Source organism: Anomaloglossus baeobatrachus, chromosome 5, assembly GCF_048569485.1.
Source record: "Anomaloglossus baeobatrachus isolate aAnoBae1 chromosome 5, aAnoBae1.hap1, whole genome shotgun sequence".
Taxonomy (NCBI): Eukaryota; Metazoa; Chordata; class Amphibia; order Anura; family Aromobatidae; genus Anomaloglossus; species Anomaloglossus baeobatrachus.
Window position 1 is genome coordinate 578,464,459 of NC_134357.1, and position 22,704 is coordinate 578,487,162.

At 46.7% G+C, this 22,704-nt stretch overlaps 1 protein-coding gene across 1 annotated transcript in view; it reads right to left on the minus strand.

The window, feature by feature from the left end:
• The window catches only part of LOC142313113 (uncharacterized), a 297,964-nt gene that overhangs the window by 90,236 nt on the left and 185,024 nt on the right, over nt 1–22,704 (minus strand). The window contains 2 exon segments of the mRNA XM_075352098.1: nt 8,614–8,704; nt 11,504–11,566. Of these exon segments, the coding sequence (XP_075208213.1) occupies nt 8,614–8,704; nt 11,504–11,566 (154 nt within the window).

The following is a 22,704-nucleotide window of genomic DNA, read 5'->3' on the forward strand; positions in this document are numbered from 1 at the left end:
AGGAGCTCAACCCCGAGGAGGGAGACACGAGACAGGACAGTGCTGCAGAAAGTAAGGAAAGAGTTTATTTTACTAAAAGCAGCAGCATGGGGACGAGATCTAACACAGGGGGCTGTGTGTACCATCCACAGGGGGGCCGTGTGTGCCATCCACAGGGTGCCGTGTGTGCCATCCACAGGGGGCCGTGTGTGCCATCCACAGGGGGCCGTGTGTGCCATCCACAGGGGGCCGTGTGTGCCAGCCACGGGCCATGTGTGCCAGCCACGTGGGGCTATATTCAATATAAGGTGGCCATATCCAGATTAAGGGGGCTAATTTTAGGATGGGGGGCTATGAAGGACATATACTCTATATGATTTGTTAGACGGACACTGGCATTATAAGACGGACCCCATTTATTAAAAAAATTCTCTATTCCTTCACCAAATTTGGGGGTGCGTCTTATAATCCGGTGCGTCTTATAGAGCGAAAAATATGGTATGTTTGGACAAACAGTAAGGCTCAGAACGAAAGGTGCATGATTTTGAATTTTGTAAAAGTTGAAATAAATTGTAGGCACCATGTCACATTTGCAAAGCCCCTTGGGCACCTATACAGCAGAAACCCCCATAAGTGACCTCATTTTGGAAACTAGACCCTTCAAGCACTTTATTCAGGGGTATCGTGAGAATTTTGAATCTACAGGTACTTCACAAAAATGTTGCTGTAGCGCCAAATTTCTCACTTTTAGGCTACCTGCCCACAATCCGGCGACACTGTGTCTAGGATGCAGTGCCAGCCCTCCTGCGGAGATGTATATGCTGTCCACGGGAAAACGCAGCTGCCTGTGTATACAATCCGGGTTCGGGCCACTGCGGACTTTATTCTCCCTCCAAAGAACACTTTAGTCTCTGCAGCATAAATTGACATGCTGCTGCTCAGGAAGCCGCGCCGAAGGTCACTTTATCCTGCAGAGAAAAGAAGTGACATGGGCAGGAGATTTCTAAAAATCCTTCCTCTGTGCTTGTACTGCACAATGCAGCGTTATGGATGCAGTGAAAACACTCTGCCTCAAAAACGCTGCAAATCCAGATTGTGGGCACAAAACCTAAAGAGCTAGGATGGATGGATGGATAGATGTCTAACACATATATAATGTCCTACCGCCTGCATATTCTAAGCTGGTGCCCGTTAGTGACTTTCATTGTGTTGTGCCTTGTATTTAGCCCAAATATAAATAAATAAATAAAAAAAAGTGGGGTCCTACCCATTTTTGATAGCAAGCTAGGGTAAAGCAGACGGTTGCAGCCTGTAGACCACAACTGGCAGCTTCACCTTGGCTGGTGATCCAATTTGGAGGTCACCTCAGGCTGTTTTTTAGAATTATTTAGAAATAATAATAAAAAAAAACATGTGGGGTCCCCCTCAAATTGGATTACCAGCCAAGGTAAAGCAGACAGCTGTGGTCTGGTATTATCAGGGTGGAAAGGGCCATGGTTATTTGGCCTTTCCCAGCCTAAAAATAGCAGGCAGCAGCCGCCCCAGAAGTGGCGCATCCATTAGACGTGCCAATCCTGGCGTTTGCCCCAGCTCATCCCGTGCCCTGGTGCGGTGGCAAACGGGGTAATATACGGGGTTGATACACGCTGTAATGTCAAGCCCAGGGGTTAGAGATGTCACGGCATCTAAACAGATACCCGACATCACTAACCCAGTCAGTAATAGAAAAAAAGAAAGACAAAAAAAAAATTTTTATTTGAAAAAATGCTCCCCAACACATTCCCTCTTTCACCAATTTATTGAAAATAAACAAATTCCGGTCGCTGTAATCCATTTTGGAGGTCCCACGACGACTCTGTACCTTCTAGAATATGGGGTGGGGAGCACGCTCAGATAACGTATTCCCCATTTTCTGGAAGAGCAAGCTCTTCACGTGAGCAGTGTGGGTGCAGTAATCTGAAAATACTGCACTCACACTGCCCCGGTCCAACCTAGGGCAGAGTGACCTGCAGTAACCTCATTCCAGAATATGAGGGGCACGCTCAGAGAACGTACCCCCCATTTTCTAGAACAGCAGGTCCTCCATGTGAGGAGTGTGGCTGCAGATTACTGCACTCACGCTCCCCCGGTCCACGGTACAGCAGCTGAGCAGCAGTGAGGTCAGCGTCCATGCTTGCAAGGAGCTGGCTGACAGCCGCTGTCTGCGCATGCGCCGCCAGCTTTCCAGAAGGAGGCGGAGTGATCGCGGGGACAGGAGCAGAAGCCAGGTACCGGGGAGGACCGGGGGCTGACGGCGGGAGACCTGGCAGGACCTGGGGACGACTTTTCTGTCGCATGTGACAGAAATGAGAGTAGGATGAATGCGGGCCACGCACTACTGTGCGCGCCGCCATTTTGCATGCTCCAGAGGGGGGAAGGGGGAGGGCTCTGGAGAACTGGAGGGGGCTCTGGGGGACCAGAGAGCTCCGGTGTATCGGAGGAGAGCTCAGGGGGAGGACATTTCCCTCCGATCTGAAATGTTTGATTATTTCAGATCGGAGGGAAATGAATGCAGAGGCGGCGGTGGCGGCAGTTTTCAGCGCGCGTCGGCGCCATCTTAGATTTTCCGGAGGGGGGAGGGTGGATGGATTTCTCCGGTACCGGGGGCCTTGGGGGCACTAGGGGCTCATATTTATTTCTCATCTGACATGTTTGATCACGTCAGATGAGAAATAAATCAATTTTACCTGCCATTTAATTTTTTTTAATGTGACCGGCGGAATACGGTGTATACCGGCGATCAGTTTATCGGGGTCCGGAAAAAACACCCCGATTCATAATCTGGGGAGTCTCAGCTACCCCCGGTAGCTGAAACCCCCGAGATTTTCGGTCGCTGGGGGGGTGCTACAGTGTTTTTTTGGCCCGACGCTTTAAAGCGGCGGAACAGAATAAGTACCGTTTTTCCACCGCTTTAAGTCATACGGTCGTCGTTATGAGGTTAAAAGCATCCAAATACAATGTTTGATCACTTCTAATTATTGTAAATTTTTAACAAATTTCTGATTTATTTTTTTTTTGTAATTGGAAAACATTACAATGGTCTTCTTTCTGGAGTGGAATTTAAATACTTTTCCTTTTTATCTAACTGTGAAGTGAATATGTCTAAATCACAGAAGATTAATATAAATATGCCGGGGGCTGAAGCCTTACACCTTAGTTCTACATTTCCCTTTAAATGGCGGAATGACCACATCAAATATCTAGGGATCACTAAATACTCTAAATTTTTTATCTCTTCTATGTAATATTGAGAGCGATTTATTGAACTTATCCGGGCGCTTGGTTTCATGGTACAGTAGGGTTAATATGCTGAAGATGGACATTTTACCAAGGATCCATTACCTCTTCCAGACTATCCCCTTCAACCTACCCAGATCTTTCTAAGACTTAAATCTTTTTCTTCCAGGTTCATTTGGGGAACCCTGAGGTCCAGGCTTTCACACGGTTATGGGTATGATACAGTAACCAGAAGAAGGGTCACCTCAACTGGCTGTCATACTAGGGGCCCTAAACTAATAATGGAGAAGCTCCGCTACAACTATTATGGTTGGTGCTCAGAATAAAACGCTAATATAGTAGAAAAATATTTCTGGAACACATAAGAATTCACACAGGATATTATGATATTCTAGAAATAGGCTGGATGCTATTGCATCGGGAGTGCAGTGAAATGAACATCTGTCTCTGCTTAGTGGTGCTGACAGGAGCAGTGGACATGTGTCACTGTTTGCGCTTTCCAACATATCTGTTGTATGTCATCCTTCCACATTTGTGTATTGTATGTGTTGCGTCATTTGACCTCTTTCACCCCTGTGCACTGTCTCTTCCTTGTTGTGTGCTGTATATTGGTATCTGGTGTTGTGTTTCTTGAGCTGTGTTCACTATGTGCTGTCTCCCCTGTGTGCTGTGTATGTTTACACTATGTGGTCTCTTCTAAGCTGTTGTGACTATGATTGGAGTCTCTATCTCTCACTCTCTCAGTGCTGCCCACCATGTCTCTCTCAGTGCTGCCTCCCATGTCTCTCTCAGTGCCGCCCCCCATGTCTCTCTCAGTGCCGCCCCCCATGTCTCTCTCAGTGCCGCCAGCCATGTCTCTCTCAGTGCCGCCAGCCATGTCTCTCTCAGTGCCGCCCGCCATGTCTCTCTCAGTGCCGCCAGCCAGGTCTCTCTCAGTGCCGCCAGCCAGGTCTCTTTCAGTGCCGCCCCCCATGTCTCTCTCAGTTCCACCCGCCATGTCTCTCTCAGTGCCGCCCGCCATGTCTCTCTCAGTGCCGCTAGCCATGTCTCTCTCAGTGCCGCCAGCCATGTCTCTCTCTGTGCCGCCCGCCATGTCTCTCTCTGTGCCGCCCGCCATGTCTCTCTCTGTGCCGCCCGCCATGTCTCTCTCAGTGCCGTCAGCCATGTCTCTCTCAGTGCAGCCAGCCATGTCTCTCTCAGTGCAGCCAGCCATGTCTCTCTCTGTGCTGCCCGCCATGTCTCTCTCAGTGCCACCCACCATGTCTCTATTTGGGCTCCACCTGCACTGTTGTGCCTGGTTACCATGGCTATGATATGGGCGCAAAGTGCGGCTGCGTAACTGACAGTGCCGCAGTGCATTGAGGGATGCGGTAACATCCAACAACTGGCAATTATGTATGTAGATGTGGTATGCATAGCACAATGTTAGGCCAGTTTCAGACGTCCGTGTTTCAGGTACGTGTGACATCCGTTTTTAACCCGGATGCCACACGTACACACATCAGGTGTGTATACAAATGTGTGATCGAGGCGCGGCTGGTCCTGCACTTGCGTGGGAAGAGCGGTGACGTCAGTGCCGCGGTGCATGCTGGAATAGGGTTACAGAAACTGGCTATTATGTATGTTTATTCTGCAAAAAAAGTCAAACTCAGTTTTGTCAACATTTCGGCTCAGTGGTGAGCCTTTGTAAAGGTAAATTAATCATTAGGTAGACAAATGAATGAATATTTTGTAGAGATAGAGCATAAAGAATAAATGATGTAGCCAGGGAATAAGAAGAGGCAAGGAGAGCCAGTGAGACCAGGAAAGGTGAGTGCAAGGATCAGTGTCCGATGTATAGGCTGTCCAATAGCAAACTGTCCCTTATTCACTGCAAGCACACACAGGTAAAACAACAATACATGCTCAGGGAGAAATAAAGTACAGGGAGGAAAAAAACAAGGATATTTCCACAGCACACCAAATAGCATACGACAGTTCACCAACAACAGGATCACCACGCACAAGACCGATAACGCTGGAGCAAAGCTAGAGCCATCTTCGGTATGTGAGGCTAGCTTCTACCACTAATTATATGGCGGAGGGGATTGTGATAAGACCTCAGCAACCTGTGACCCCAGCAGCAATTCATCAGTCAGCAGGAATTAACTCCTGCTAAACCGAAGACCATAGTGCACTAAAGAGACGACACCTGACTCTGGCTGAGCAAATGTGAATAGGGTCTGTAGTCACCATGACACCTAGTCAGTGAGGGGTAGGACACCGCATGGCATATACTCAGTATTGATGCACTCTAGGGCACAAGGAGGGGAGGGGCAGGTGTTACAGTTTTTGGTATACAATAAAGCCTCCATGCTTAATTGTATTTTAAATATAATCATAAATCCTTCCAACAAAATATAGACTGAGCTGGAAGAATCTATGAATCCTATAACATTATTTATATTCCTCTGGGATTGGATAATTCATAAATCTAATATCTCTTCTATACCTGGCCCTATGCCTCCATTTATACGGGATTCACAGGATGCTAATACTTTTAGGCTATGTGCCCACGGGAGCTCGCACCTGCGGATATATCCACAGGTACGGCCGCAGGTTTCCCGCAGCTGCTCGCCGGAATCCGCAGCTAATAGCTGCGGTAGTACAGCGAAATAGCTATGGAAAACCTGCGGACATTCATGCGGATTACCTGAGGAAGTCCCGGACCTATTATCCTCAGCATGTTCCGCAGCCGCACGTATCCGCATGGGTTACAGTCACATATCTGGTCTCTTCCATTTAATCCCAAGTCAAGAGGTTTGGCTGAGACCCTTAATGAAGTTTGAAAAACTTTGTATCAAAGAGGAAGCTCCTTCTCATTGTGTTGCTGAGTAGGTTGTTGAGGGAGGCAGAAAGATTAAATTCCCTGGCTCCATTTCAGGGGGCATGGGAACGGGAGCTCAATAGATCATTTTCTCCTGCTGAATGGGATGTGATCTTTACTCTTAGGGCAAAGTCACAATAGTGCATTTCGTCTTATGCTAGAGCACTGAATGCGATATACTAATGACCCTAGGCTCCTGCTCTGCTGCGAGCGTGAGCTGAGTATCATGCAACTGTGATCTGATCCTGTGATCGGATCACAGCTGCGGAGGAGAGGGAGAGAGTGATCTCTTAATCTCCTCCATTGTCAGCCTGTGCGTATATTGCACTGCACTTGGATGTCATCAGAGTGCAGTCCAATGTTTCATTCGTACATTCGTATTCATAGACTTGTATGGGTGCGAGTGATCTGAGACTCGGATACAATCGCAGCATGCTGCAATTTTTTTCCTCAGTCCGATTAGGGCTGAGGAAAAACTCACAGATTTGAGCTGCAGCATTGTCTTACATGGTGCCGAGTACAATATGAGATTTTCTCGCATTGCACTTGTGCGAGTCATACGCAAGTGTGACTCTGCCCTTACTTATCAGATCTCCGTATCTTGTCACGTCCGAGATACTAACTATAAGATCTTGTCAACGTGGTATAGGACCCCCAAGCACATTCATCATATGTTCCCTGGTACATCTGATAAGTGTTAAGCCTGCTTTACACGTTACGATTTCGCATACAATATCGTATATGCGATCGTAACCGCCCCCATCGTATGTGCGGCACGTTCAATTTGTTGAACGTGTCGCACAATCGATTAACCCCCGTCACACGTACTTACCTGTCCATACGACCTCGCTGTGGGCGGCAAACGTCCACTTCCTGGAGTGGCAGGGACGTTCGGCGTCGCATCGACATCACGCGGCAGCCGGCCAATAGAAGCGGAGGGGCGGAGATGAGCGGCACGTAAACATCCCGCCCACCTCCTTCCTTCCGCATTGCCGGCTGGGAGCCACTGGACGCAGGTAAGATCTGTTCATCGTTCCCGGAGTGTCACACACTGCGATGTGTGCTACCCCGGGTACGATGAACAACCTGACGTTCAATTTTTAGTAATTGAACGCCGTGCATGCAATGAACGTTTTAATGTTCAATTGCAATCACACGTAGCTGTCACACACTACAATATACCTTACGATGGCGGATGTGCGTCACTTACGACGTGACCCCGCCGACACATCGTAAGATATATTGTAGCGTGTAAAGCGGGCTTTAGAAATGTGATTCACCTGTGGGCAATATAACCAATCTTTGGTGGGGCAAGTTTGTGACTCAATCTTTGATCTCTTTAATAAAGTCTTTGGTACAACACTACAGAACTCTCCAGAAGCCACGTTACTTTCAGTATTTCAATTGTCAATTTCATCCATCAAGAAAGGTCTCTTCTGAATATCTCTGACAGCAATGAGGCAAGTCATCCCTAGACACTGGAGATCGTCCTCTCCGCTCTAAGCTGGAATGGGTTGAATCTGTGGACTTTTTTTATATGGATGGAAGATTTAGTAATTTCATATGATTTGCTCCGTTCTGAGTCTTATGAATATGAGGACATGGTTACCCCGGTCTTCCTTTAGCTCTCCTAACTTTGGGACTTGGTTAACCAAATCTAGTAATGATATAAGGCTTTTTGTACTTGAATTGGTGCTTTTCTTCCCCTATTGAGCTCCCTAATGTGTTACCATATTTTATGGTGTCTCTTCTTCTTTTTACCCCCTAATCCCTTTTGTATGACATTGTTCTGTCTCTGTTTTTTTATTGGAATATATGGTTGTAAAAAATATTTGTTAATTATTGAATAACAAAATAAAAACTTATTGGTGACATGGTGGCTCAGTGGTTAGCACTGCAGTCTTGTGGTGGCTCAGTGGTTAGCACTACAGTCTTGCAGCGCTTGAGGTTCAAATCCCACCAAGGCCAACATCTGCAAGGAGCTTGTTTGTTTTCCCCATGTTTGCGTGGGTTTCCTCCGGGTGCTCCAGTTTATTCCCACACTCCAAAGACATACAGATAGGGACTGTAAATTGTGAGCCCTAATGGGGACAGTGTTGCCAATGTATGTAAAGCACTGTGGAATTAATAGCGCAATATAAATGAATGAATATTATTATTGTTCCATAAACAATAAGAAATAATTGTAAATTCTGCAAATCAAACCTTCTATCAAAGAAAATGAGAGAAGGCTCCAATTTACGGTAATTCACAGGAAAACGTCTTCTAATTTCTAGGAATATGATGGATCCTACCTGTAAGATCTACTGTAGCTGATTTGACTCCAACAATGCCCAAAATAATATTGTCAGTATTGGGTGGAGGAGCATGTGGTGGTCTAGCAGCAGAATGGTGACTATTTTCTATGGCCGGACTACAACCCTGATAAAGCAGCCACAGTCGGTGACTGAGAAGAATCTGTGACTTCTCTGTATTTAGTGGTCACTACTCACCTGGGCGGTTATCTGTAGGAATCTCCTCTTTACTCCACTCATCACCCCTCACATATGTCTCTGTAGTATTAATATGGGGCAGATCTTCCCCCTGAAACAAATATTGTAAAAGTCATAGACAGATGGAGAAGTCCCATCTATGATCAGCTCTAATCCTGCATCTCCACCGCTCTCATTACACAAGTATAACACATATAATACTGGAGGATAAAACAAGACTGATAAAGCAGGAGGGAAGCAAAGTCCTGCACCACTGCAGATTACCTGCAATATCGCTTGCGGTACCGCCTGTGCCTGTGCTCGGGTGGAGAGCCTGGAGGGTCCGACAATCCAAGAGTGGGGTGCTGGTCATAAGGCAAAGTCCATTGATGAAGCGTAAGAGTAGAAAGAGACCGCACTCAATCCGCTGTGAAGGATTTCTTTATTCAAAATCGGATTTTTGTCCCCCTACTGTACCTGGAAATTTGATTGATTTATATCAGGAAGCTGTCTTGAAGGATGTCGAGTCATTGGTGTACGCCAGGCCGATCCAGAATCTAAGTAAAAAAGAACAGGCTGCGATATGTATCATGCAGGGTTGGGAGGAGACGGTGTTCCGCGAGGCTGACAAGGGGGGCAACGTTGTCCTCCTTCCTAAACATGATTACATCAAGGAATGCAATAGACAATTAATGGACAGATCTACCTATTGTCCTCTTTCTGCAAATCCTATTCAAGATTTTAAGAAATCTTTGGTGCGGTTGCTGGACAAATACGTGGGGCTGGGTTTTCTGTCTCGCTCACAGGCTGATAAATTAATTCCTCCTTTTCCTACAAAGCCCCACTGGTATTGCATACCAAAGATACATAAGAGCAGGGATAATCCACCTGGTCGCCCAATAGTGGCCGGCATCGGCTCTTTAACTGAGCCTTTGTCGCACTATTTGGACTGGCTGTTGAGACCAATTATGAGTCATATCCCCTCTTATGTCAAGGATAGCAGTGATTTTTTAACACTGCTAAAGGGTATGACATGGCAGGAGGGCTTTGCTTTAACCTCGATTGATGTGGAGAGTCTGTATACCCGCATTCCTCAGAATTTGGGTATACAGACTGTTAGGGATTTGGTGGCACAGACTGGAAAAGATGCGTTATTTTGCAGTTTCATTGAGGAAGCCCTTGATTTCGTTTTATCTAAACGCTTTCATGTTTTTGGACAGTTGGTACTTGCAGTGCAGGGGTACCGCTATGGGTACCCCTGTCTCTTGTGCCATGGCCAATATTTTTTTGGGCTCCTTTGAAAGCAAATATGTTTTTTCTGACACCAACCCTTTTTTGAAATATATTCGCCATTTCTTGAGGTATGTGGACGACATATTCATAGTGTGGGCTGGCACTGAGGTCCTTTTTGCAGATTTCGTGTCCTATCTTAACACTTGTAACACCATGAATATGTCCTTTACTTCCTCATATGGTGGCGATACTCTCAATTTTTTAGATATTGAGGTTTCTATCAAGGAGGGCGATATTTGTACAAGGTTGTTCAGAAAGCCGACGGCATCAAACTCCCTTCTTCATTATCAAAGTGCCCACCCCCTCCACATTAAGACGGGTTTGCCCTACAGTCAATTCCTGAGAGTACGTAGAGCAAACAGTTCAGAGGAATCTTTTTTTCAACAATCTCAGGAGTTGAAGATTAGATTGCATCAAAGAGCTTACCCAAAAAAACTGATTGATTCAGCCTGTGAGAGAGCTAGATCAGACGGCGCCACGTCTGTCCGTAAAAACCGCACCAGAAAATGTGTTGACAATTTGGGTAGGTTTGTCTTTAATTTTAAATTTGGACCTCTGGAGCATGCCATTAGAACTGCTCTTTGCAGAAATTGGCACATCTTGAAGAATGATCCGGCTTTATCTGACAGGACAATGTCCAATCCTTTGGTATCGTTCAGACGATGCGGCAATTTGCGGGACAGACTTGTGAGGAACAGACTTACCAATTCGACAACCTAGCTAGACAAATGCTGCCCACCAGGGAATTACCGGTGCGGTCAGTGTCGTTTTTGCAGCCAGCATTTAAAAGGTCGCTCCGTACAGGTCGGCCCGCACTTGCACACTGTCCATCAATTCATCTCATGCAAAACCAAGTTTGTGGTCTATGTGGTGCTCTGCCCTTGTGGCAGGTTCTACATAGGCAAGACTATAAGATGCTTATATGTGCGATTCAGGGAACATTATAGTTCAATAACATCAGGGAAAGGTTCTCCCAGATTAATTTCCCATATCCAGGATTGTCATGATGGTGACCCCGACGTTTTGCGTTTTGCCGGCCTTAAAAAGGTCTCCCTCCCTTTGAAGGGGGGCGACCTACACAAATTGTTGCTACAAGAGGAGGCTAGGTTAATTATTAATTATGGGGCACAGGGCCCCCAAGGGTTAAACGATCGTGTGGATCTATCTGTGTTCCTATGATAGTTCTGCCTGTCTATCACCCATTGCTTCATTTTATTCAAGTGTGTTCTTTTACATGTTTAAAATTTGTTGTAAATTCATGCATGGAAATGGATACATGTATTTTATATGCATACACAAATCTCCTATTTGTTTTTATGTGGTCTGGGGCAATCTGTGAGCACTCCTTTAAAAGGGGTGTAGCCGTAGCTCCACATGTGGACCTGTGGAAGCCCAATTTGGGCGAAACAGCTGTCGTCCATTCTTGAGGAGCCAGCTCACAGTGTGTCTCCAGCCCTCCACTCTGCACGTGTTTGAATAAAGAAATCCTTCACAGCGGATTGAGTGCGGTCTCTTTCTACTCTTACGCTTCATCAATGGATAAAACAAGACTGAGCACAAGAACTTCACAGCCGTCTACACATCATAGGAGATTTCATGGCACCTTCTCTCCATCTACCTGATGATCCTGAGGAACATCGGGATCTTCTTGTTTACAGTCCTGTGGGAGAAGAGGACGGGGACATCTCTCTGGTGTTGTCCTCTTACTGGATAGAACTGGAGGAGACACATACAGGGACTGAACTCATTCCTTACATACAGATAATTATAGGCCGTGTGTATTTAGTCCTGTCTATTACCTGGTGATGTGAGGGGCTGGGGATCCTCCATCATGACGTCCTTGTACAGATCTTTGTGTCCTTCTAAATACTCCCACTCCTCCATGGAGAAATAGACGGTGACGTCCTGACACCTTATAGGAACCTGACACATACAATGATACCGTCACCCCCGATCCCTTCATAGCGTTACTGTATAATGTCCCAGCATTCCCAGCAGTGTCACCTCTCCAGTCAGCAGCTCAATCATCTTGTAGGTGAGTTCTAGGATCTTCTGGTCATTGATGTCCTCATGTATCGGGGGGTGAGGTGGAGGCCCCGTGATTGGGCTCAGGGGTCTTCCCCATCCCTCAGACACAGGGGCCTGACAGCGCTCACTAGAGGTCTTCTTCACTACTGTGTAATCCTGGTTATGGAGAGACACAGTAATAAATCTCACTCCAGACATTTCCAGAGTCCTCACCTCTCCAGTTCTGTCCATCTGTTATTCCCATAGATAAGAATGATGTAATGTGACGTCATCAGAATCTCTCACCTCTCCAGTAAGCCGGAAGAGGATCTCTAGGGTGAGGTGTAATATCCTCTCCGCCATCTTGTCCCTGTCCATATCCATCCTTCACGGGGCAATCAGGAGAATTCTCTTCTATAGAAGATCTCCACTGAGAGGATCCGATATTGTAGGGACCTGAATGGGGAGAAGATGACGATGGAACATCATAAAGAATCAGCTGTAATAATACAATTACTGGAGATAAAAGAAATCTCCTTCACTATAGGGAAAACCCTGAGAATATAACAAGATGGAGACGACATTTCCCGGGACATACTAAAAAGAATGATGAAAAGGAATAAATAAAAAGAATGAGGGTAATAACTTATTATTATGTATATTACGTTACCTGAGCATTATAGGTGTGGAATGATCATGAAATACCTATAGATAATAGGAGAATGAATGCATATGGCATATAACCAGGTGTATATTAGGTTACCTGAGCATTATAGGTGTGGAATGATCATGAAATATCTGTAGATAATAGGAGAATGAATGCATATGGCATATAACCAGGTGTATATTATGTTACCTGAGCATTATAGGTGTGGAATGATTATGAAATATCTGTAGATAATAGGAGAATGAATGCATATGGCATATAACCAGGTGTATATTATGTTACCTGAGCATTATAGGTGTGGAATGATCATGAAATATCTGTAGATAATAGGAGAATGAACGCATATGGCATATAACCAGGTGTATATTATGTTACCTGAGCATTATAGGTGTGGAATGATCATGAAATATATGTAGATAATAGGAGAATGAACGCATATGGCATATAACCAGGTGTATATTATGTTACCTGAGCATTATAGGTGTGGAATGATCATGAAATATCTGTAGATAATAGGAGAATGAACGCATATGGCATATAACCAGGTGTATATTATGTTACCTGAGCATTATAGGTGTGGAATGATCATGAAATATATGTAGATAATAGGAGAATGAACACATATGGCATATAACCAGGTGTATATTATGTTACCTGAGCATTATAGGTGTGGAATGATTCTGAAATATCTGTAGATAATAGGAAAATGAACGCATATGGCATATAACCAGGTGTATATTATGTTACCTGAGCATTATAGGTGTGGAATGATCATGAAATATCTGTAGATAATAGGAGAATGAACGCATATGGCATATAACCAGGTGTATATTATGTTACCTGAGCATTATAGGTGTGGAATGATCATGAAATATATGTAGATAATAGGAGAATGAACACATATGGCATATAACCAGGTGTATATTATGTTACCTGAGCATTATAGGTGTGGAATGATTCTGAAATATCTGTAGATAATAGGAAAATGAACGCATATGGCATATAACCAGGTGTATATTATGTTACCTGAGCATTATAGGTGTGGAATGATCATGAAATATCTGTAGATAATAGGAGAATGAACGCATATGGCATATAACCAGGTGTATATTATGTTACCTGAGCATTATAGGTGTGGAATGATCATGAAATATCTGTAGATAATAGGAGAATGAACACATATGGCATATAACCAGGTGTATATTATGTTACCTGAGCATTATAGGTGTGGAATGATCATGAAATATCTGTAGATAATAGGAGAATGAATGCATATGGCATATAACCAGGTGTATATTACGTTACCTGAGCATTATAGGTGTGGAATGATCATGAGATATCTGTAGATAATAGGAGAATGAACACATATGGCATATAACCAGGTGTATATTATGTTACCTGAGCATTATAGGTGTGGAATGATTCTGAAATATCTGTAGATAATAGGAAAATGAACGCATATGGCATATAACCAGGTGTATATTATGTTACCTGAGCATTATAGGTGTGGAATGATCATGAAATATCTGTAGATAATAGGAGAATGAACGCATATGGCATATAACCAGGTGTATATTATGTTACCTGAGCATTATAGGTGTGGAATGATCATGAAATATATGTAGATAATAGGAGAATGAATGCATATGCCATATAACCAGGTGTATATTATGTTACCTGAGCATTATAGGTGTGGAATGATAATGAAATATATGTAGATAATAGGAGAATGAAAGCATATGGCATATAACCAGGTGTATATTATGTTACCTGAGCATTATAGGTGTGGAATGATCATGAAATATCTGTAGATAATAGGAGAATGAATGCATATGGCATATAACCAGGTGTATATTATGTTACCTGAGCATTATAGGTGTGGAATGATCATGAAATATCTGTAGATAATAGGAGAATAAATGCATATGGCATATAACCAGGTGTATATTATGATACCTGAGCATTATAGGTGTGGAATGATCATGAAATATCTGTAGATAATAGGAGAATGAATGCATATGTGTCACGCTCCCCGGGTCCTCTGCTCCGCTCCCCGGGTCCCCTGCTCCGTTCCCCGGGTCCTCTGCTCCGCTCCCCGGCTCACCTGCCACGCTCCCCGCTCTCCAGCCTCCGGTGTCCGTACTCCCCAGGCCCCCTGGTCTCCGCTCCCGGCGCCCGACGGCTTCCCAGTCCCTGGCCGGCTCCCCTGCGTCCTCCTCTCAGCTTCCTGCCCTGGCTTCTGGCACCCGGGCCGCGCGCATGCGCATTAGGGCGCGCGGTCACTGACCCTTTCTTAAAGGGCCAGTGTCAATTAACAGGAAATGATGCACACAGGTACAGGGTATATAGGGGGTTAATGTCCAAGGGAGCGGGGCCTGTTCTTCGTGTTTTCCCAAGCTAGGAGTCAGGTCTCCTTGTGTTCTGTGAGATACTTACCTCTCTGTCTTCTAGAGCCGATCCTGCATCGCCATCCGGTCCTGCGGTACCTCGAACCCCGAACGCTGCCCATCTGCCATCCTGACAGTCCGTACCATCTCGGATCCCTGCGGTGACCCGTCATCTCGCTCCTACGGTTCCGGACCCCGCCTGACACCATCACGGCTTCCGAACCTGAGCTCCGTCACCCGGACCACCATCAGTGACCTCGTGGTCCCAGGGACTTCTCCATTTTCTCCCAGTGCACGGACTGTCCTGCTACCTACAGTGCTCCGGCTACCGGACTCCTTTCCCTCATCCGGGAGTTCGGCCCAGTGGATCCACCTCCAGGGTCTACCCGTCCATCTGGCCCTAACAGTAAGAACAGGCCATGGATCCCGCCGAAGCACTAGCGGCCTTGCATGAGGAACTCCAACTCCAGCGTGAAGTCCAGACCCGCATGCTGAACTTTATGACTTCCGTGGACACCCGCCTGACCACGCTACAAGCGGCAGTCACGTCTTCAACATCCCGAGCCTCCACTAGTCAAGCCACGACCCCCGCTCCCGTGGCTGCCTCTTCGGATGCTTCCAGACTGCGTTTGGCCTCACCACCCCGGTACGCCGGAGATCCCAAGACCTGCAGGGGGTTTATAAACCAATGCTCCCTCCATTTCACGCAGCTGCCACATCTATTTGCCTCCGACCAAGCCAAGGTCGCCTTCATCATGTCTCACCTAGAAGGCGAGGCACTGGCGTGGATGAACCCCTTGTGGGAGAAGGAGGAACCTATGACCAAGAACCTCCAGGAGTTCCTGCAGGCCTTTCGCAGCACCTTTGACGAACCCGGACGCGCCTCCGCGTCTGCGTCATCACTTCTCCGGTTACGTCAGGGAACACTGACGGTGGGTCAATACGCCATCCGTTTCCGCACCTTGGCTTCAGAACTCGGGTGGAATAACGAGGCCCTAACCGCCGCCTTCTGGGAAGGACTATCGGGTCGAATCAAAGATGAGCTGGCTGGACGTGATGTACCGTCCACCCTGGACGCCCTGATTACTCTAGCGACTCGAGTGGACATACGCTTTCAGGAGCGGTCCAAAGAGGTATCCCGTGAGAGACGTCCGGTACGGCATTCCTCGCCTCCACAGAAGCCCGCCGTACTCCAGTCAACGGCCTCTGGTGTCTCCATCCATGAGCCCATGCAGATCGACCGTGTGCGACAGTCTGAACAACGTCGAGCAGAGCGGCTCGCCAAGGGTCTCTGCTTTTACTGCGGAGAGGGCACACACCTGCTACACGCCTGTCCAGAGGGGCCGGGAAACTCCAAAGCCTAGGGTTGGTAGGAGAGGCCACCCTAGGTGCTGGGACTCTCTCAGACCCAGTTACATGGACTGTGCAAGTGACAACGGGAGAGACGCGATTTACGGCTGAGGCGTACCTCGATTCTGGGGCAGCAGGCAATTTCATCCAGCAGGCCACGGTGGACAAGTACCAGGTGCCTGTTACTCCACTCGCCAAACCTCTTGTGATCGCCTCTGTGGATGGGAGACCTCTCTCTGACACCATCTCCTGGATCACCAAGCCGCTTGAACTGCGTATCGGTGCTCTGCACACCGAGAACATCGCTCTCTACGTCCTCCCACATATGTCACATCAAATCCTGCTGGGCCTTCCCTGGTTGCGGACACACGAGCCTTCAGTCAGCTGGGGCACTGGCGATATCACTCGATGGGGGTCTTCTTGCCATGAGAGGTGTCTGAAGACCATACAACCCGTCCGGCGACCTCCGGTTCCCGAGTCCCTACCGGGACTGCCCTCAGCCTATTGGTCCTTCGTGGACGTCTTTGATAAGAAGGAGTCCGAAGTACTTCCGCCACATCGTCCTTACGATTGTGCCATTGACCTGCTCCCGGGAACTACACCACCTCGAGGACGGATATATCCACTGTCTCCAGCCGAAACAAGGGCCATGTCTACGTACATCACAGAGGGCCTGGCTAAGGGATTCATCCGGAGATCCTCCTCTCCTGCTGGAGCAGGCTTCTTCTTCGTTAAGAAGAAAGAGGGCGACCTACGCCCATGTATAGACTACCGGGGATTGAACCTAATCACCGTGAAAAACAAGTACCCTCTGCCGCTCATCCCCGAATTGTTTGATCGGCTCAGAGGAGCTCGTGTGTTCACCAAGTTGGATCTTCGGGGTGCCTACAACCTGGTCCGTATCCGCTCAGGGGATGAATGGAAGACCGCGTTCAACACTCGCGATGGGCACTATGAATACTGCGTGATGCCCTTCGGCCTGTGTAACGCACCAGCAGTCTTCCAAGAATTAGTGAACGATGTGTTTCGGGACCTTCTCTACGTCTGTGTGGTGGTATATCTGGATGACATCCTTGTCTTCTCTCCGGACCTCCAGACCCACCGAGAGAACGTGCAACTGGTTCTACAAAGACTGAGAGAGATTCGTCTGTACGCCAAGTACGAGAAGTGTGTCTTCGAACAGTCTTCTCTCCCCTTCCTGGGGTACCTCATCACCGATACCGGACTGCAGATGGATCCAAAGAAGGTCTCCTCCATTCTCAACTGGCCTCCTCCTTCTGGACTGAAGGCAATCCAACGCTTTCTGGGATTCGCTAACTATTACCGCCAGTTCATTCCTCACTTCTCGGCTCTGACTGCTCCTCTCTCCACCTTGACCAAGAAGGGGGCTAATCCAAAGGACTGGTCACCTGCGGCCGACGCCGCGTTTGGCGCTCTAAAGCGAGCCTTTGCCTCCTCTCCTGTACTCCACCGTCCAGAGTTAAACCGCCAGTTCACCTTGGAGGTGGATGCCTCCTCCTCGGGAGCCGGAGCAGTGCTCATGCAGAAGTCATCCTCCGGGAAGATGGTGACGTGCGGTTTCTTCTCCAAGAGCTTCTCCGCGCCTGAACGCAATTACACCATCGGTGACCGAGAGCTATTGGCGGTCAAACTGGCTCTGGAGGAATGGCGCTATCTTCTGGAAGGAGCAGTGTACCCTGTCATTGTTTACACGGACCACAAAAACCTGGAATACCTGCGGACTGCTCAGCGACTGAACCCACGGCAAGCCAGGTGGTCCTTGTTCTTTGCCCGGTTCGACTTCCAGCTTCATTTCCGACCCGCGGACAAGAATGTACGCGCTGATGCCTTGTCTAGGTCTTTCGTGCCCGTGGAACAGGAGGAGGAGACATCTCAACCCATCATCTGTCCAAATAAGATTATTCCGGTGGCTCCTGTCACCCTGGCCCAGATACCGCCCGGGAAGACCTATGTCTCTGAGACTGACAGGCAAAAAGTGTTACACTGGGGCCATGCCTCGAAAACAGCCAGTCATGCAGGTCAGAAGAAAACATGGAGCGCTATTGCACGTCATTACTGGTGGCCATCCCTTCGCACGGACGTCGCCTCTTTTGTCTCTGCCTGCTCCTCCTGTGCCAGGAACAAGACACCCAAACACCTGCCATACGGCCGTCTTCTGCCTCTGCCCATACCCTCAGTTCCCTGGCAACACATAGCGATGGACTTTATTACGGACTTGCCATTGTCCTCCGGACACACAGTCATATGGGTCGTGGTGGATCGGTTCTCTAAAATGGCCCATTTCGTTCCTATGGCTGGACTGCCCTCTGCTCAGGAACTCGCGGACGCTTATATACATCACATCTTCCGCTTGCATGGCTTTCCATCACACATAGTGTCCGACAGAGGAACTCAGTTCACCTCCCGCTTCTGGAGGGCTCTCTGCAAACATCTGGGCGTGACTCTGGACTTTTCTTCGGCCTACCACCCTCAGTCGAACGGCCAAGTGGAACGGGTCAATCAGATATTGACCTCTTTCTTACGTCACTACGTGAACGCCCATCATGACGATTGGTCCACGCTTCTTCCTTGGGCTGAATTCTCCCATAATCACCACGTCAGTGAGCTCTCCCTTCCATGTCATCTACGGACTTCAGCCGTCTGTCCCATTGCCTGTATCCTCGTCCTCGGACATCCCTGCTGCTGATGCAGTACTCCGTGACTTTGCAACCATTTGGGACTCAGTTACGGCGTCCCTTGCACGGGCAACCCTGCGGATGAAGAGACACGCGGACAAGAGACGCCTGGATCCTCCGTGTTTCTCTCCGGGAGATCTCGTCTGGCTTGCTTCCAAGTACATCCGACTGAAGATACCATCCTACAAGCTGGGACCTCGCTACATCGGACCGTTTAAAGTCCTCGGCAAGATCAATGAGGTCTCCTACAAACTGCAGCTCCCGGCCACGATGAGAATACCCAACTCCTTCCACGTCTCTCTGCTCAAGCCGGTTGTCCTTGGTCCCTTCTCCGCTGCCGCCAGTCCGGCTCCTCCTCCTATTGCTGAGGACGACATCTATGCGGTAAGAGATATCGTGGCCATGAAGACCGTACGTGGTCGGCAGTTCTTCCTGGTGGACTGGGAAGGGTATGGTCCTGAGGATAGGTCTTGGGAGCCCAGGGAGAACGTGGGCACTCCTCTGATCCGTGCCTTCCTGTCCCGGTTGCGGGGAGGGGGGCGTGGGGGGGGGTACTGTCACGCTCCCCGGGTCCTCTGCTCCGCTCCCCGGGTCCCCTGCTCCGTTCCCCGGGTCCTCTGCTCCGCTCCCCGGCTCACCTGCCACGCTCCCCGCTCTCCAGCCTCCGGTGTCCGTACTCCCCAGGCCCCCTGGTCTCCGCTCCCGGCGCCCGACGGCTTCCCAGTCCCTGGCCGGCTCCCCTGCGTCCTCCTCTCAGCTTCCTGCCCTGGCTTCTGGCACCCGGGCCGCGCGCATGCGCATTAGGGCGCGCGCGCGGTCACTGACCCTTTCTTAAAGGGCCAGTGTCAATTAACAGGAAATGATGCACACAGGTACAGGGTATATAGGGGGTTAATGCCCAAGGGAGCGGGGCCTGTTCTTCGTGTTTTCCCAAGCTAGGAGTCAGGTCTCCTTGTGTTCTGTGAGATACTTACCTCTCTGTCTTCTAGAGCCGATCCTGCATCGCCATCCGGTCCTGCGGTACCTCGAACCCCGAACGCTGCCCATCTGCCATCCTGACAGTCCGTACCATCTCGGATCCCTGCGGTGACCCGTCATCTCGCTCCTACGGTTCCGAACCCCGCCTGACACCATCACGGCTTCCGAACCTGAGCTCCGTCACCCGGACCACCATCAGTGACCTCGTGGTCCCAGGGACTTCTCCATTTTCTCCCAGTGCACGGACTGTCCTGCTACCTACAGTGCTCCGGCTACCGGACTCCTTTCCCTCATCCGGGAGTTCGGCCCAGTGGATCCACCTCCAGGGTCTACCCGTCCATCTGGCCCTAACAATATGGCATATAACCAGGTGTATATTATGTTACCTGAACATTATAGGTGTGGAATGATCATGAAATATATGTAGATAATAGGAGAATGAATGCATATGGCATATAACCAGGTGTATATTATGTTACCTGAGCATTATAGGTGTGGAATGATCATGAAATATCTGTAGATAATAGGAGAATGAATGCATATGGCATATAACCAGGTGTATATTATGTTACCTGAGCATTATAGGTGTGGAATGATCATGAAATATATGTAGATAATAGGAGAATGAACGCATATGGCATATAACCAGGGGTATATTATGTTACCTGAGCATTATAGGTGTGGAATGATCATGAAATATCTGTAGATAATAGGAGAATGAATGCATATGCCATATAACCAGGTGTATATTATGTTACCTGAGCATTATAGGTGTGGAATGATCATGAAATATATGTAGATAATAGGAGAATGAACACATATGGCATATAACCAGGTGTATATTATGTTACCTGAGCATTATAGGTGTGGAATGATTCTGAAATATCTGTAGATAATAGGAAAATGAACGCATATGGCATATAACCAGGTGTATATTATGTTACCTGAGCATTATAGGTGTGGAATGATCATGAAATATCTGTAGATAATAGGAGAATGAGCGCATATGGCATATAACCAGGTGTATATTATGTTACCTGAGCATTATAGGTGTGGAATGATCATGAAATATCTGTAGATAATAGGAGAATGAGCGCATATGGCATATAACCAGGTGTATATTATGTTACCTGAGCATTATAGGTGTGGAATGATCATGAACTATATGTAGATAATAGGAGAATGAATGCATATGGCATATAAGCAGGTGTATATTATGTTACCTGAGCATTATAGGTGTGGAATGATCATGAAATATCTGTAGATAATAGGAGAATGAATGCATATGGCATATAACCAGGTGTATATTATGTTACCTGAGCATTATAGGTGTGGAATGATCATAAAATATCTGTAGATAATAGGAGAATGAATGCATATGGCATATAACCAGGTGTATATTACGTTACCTGAGCATTGTAGGTTTGGAATGATCATGAAATATCTGTAGATAATAGGAGAATGAATGCATATGGCATATAACCAGGTGTATATTATGTTACCTGAGCATTATAGGTGTGGAATGATCATGAAATATCTGTAGATAATAGGAGAATGAATGCATATGGCATATAACCAGGTGTATATTATGTTACCTGAGCATTATAGGTGTGGAATGATTATGAAATATCTGTAAATAATAGGAGAATGAGCGCATATGGCAAATAACCAGGTGTATATTATGTTACCTGAGCATTATAGGTGTGGAATGATCATGAAATATATGTAGATAATAGGAGAATGAATGCATATGGCATATAACCAGGTGTATATTATGTTACCTGAGCATTATAGATGTGGAATGATCATGAAATATCTGTAGATAATAGGAGAATGAATGCATATGGCATATAACCAGGTGTATATTATGTTACCTGAGCATTATAGGTGTGGAATGATCATGAAATATCTGTAGATAATAGGAGAATGAATGCATATGGCATATAACCAGGTGTATATTATGTTACCTGAGCATTATACGTGTGGAATGATCAGGAAATATCTGTAGATAATAGGAGAATGAATGCATATGGCATATAACCAGGTGTATATTATGTTACCTGAGCATTATAGGTGTGGAATGATCATGAAATATCTGTAGATAATAGGAGAATGAATGCATATGGCATATAACCAGGTGTATATTACGTTACCTGAGCATTGTAGGTTTGGAATGATCATGAAATATCTGTAGATAATAGGAGAATGAATGCATATGGCATATAACCAGGTGTATATTATGTTACCTGAGCATTATAGGTGTGGAATGATTATGAAATATCTGTAAATAATAGGAGAATGAGCGCATATGGCAAATAACCAGGTGTATATTATGTTACCTGAGCATTATAGGTGTGGAATGATCATGAAATATCTGTAGATAATAGGAGAATGAAGGCATATGGCATATAACCAGGTGTATATTATGTTATCTGAGCATTATAGGTGTAGAATGATCATGAAATATCTGTAGATAATAGGAGAATGAATGCATATGGCATATAACCAGGTGTATATTATGTTACCTGAGCATTATAGGTGTGGAATGATCATGAAATATATGTAGATAATAGGAGAATGAATGCATATGGCATATAACCAGGTGTATATTATGTTACCTGAGCATTATAGGTGTGGAATGATTATGAAATATCTGTAGATAATAGGAGAATGAATGCATATGGCATATAACCGGGTGTATATTATGTTACCTGAGCATTATAGGTGTGGAATG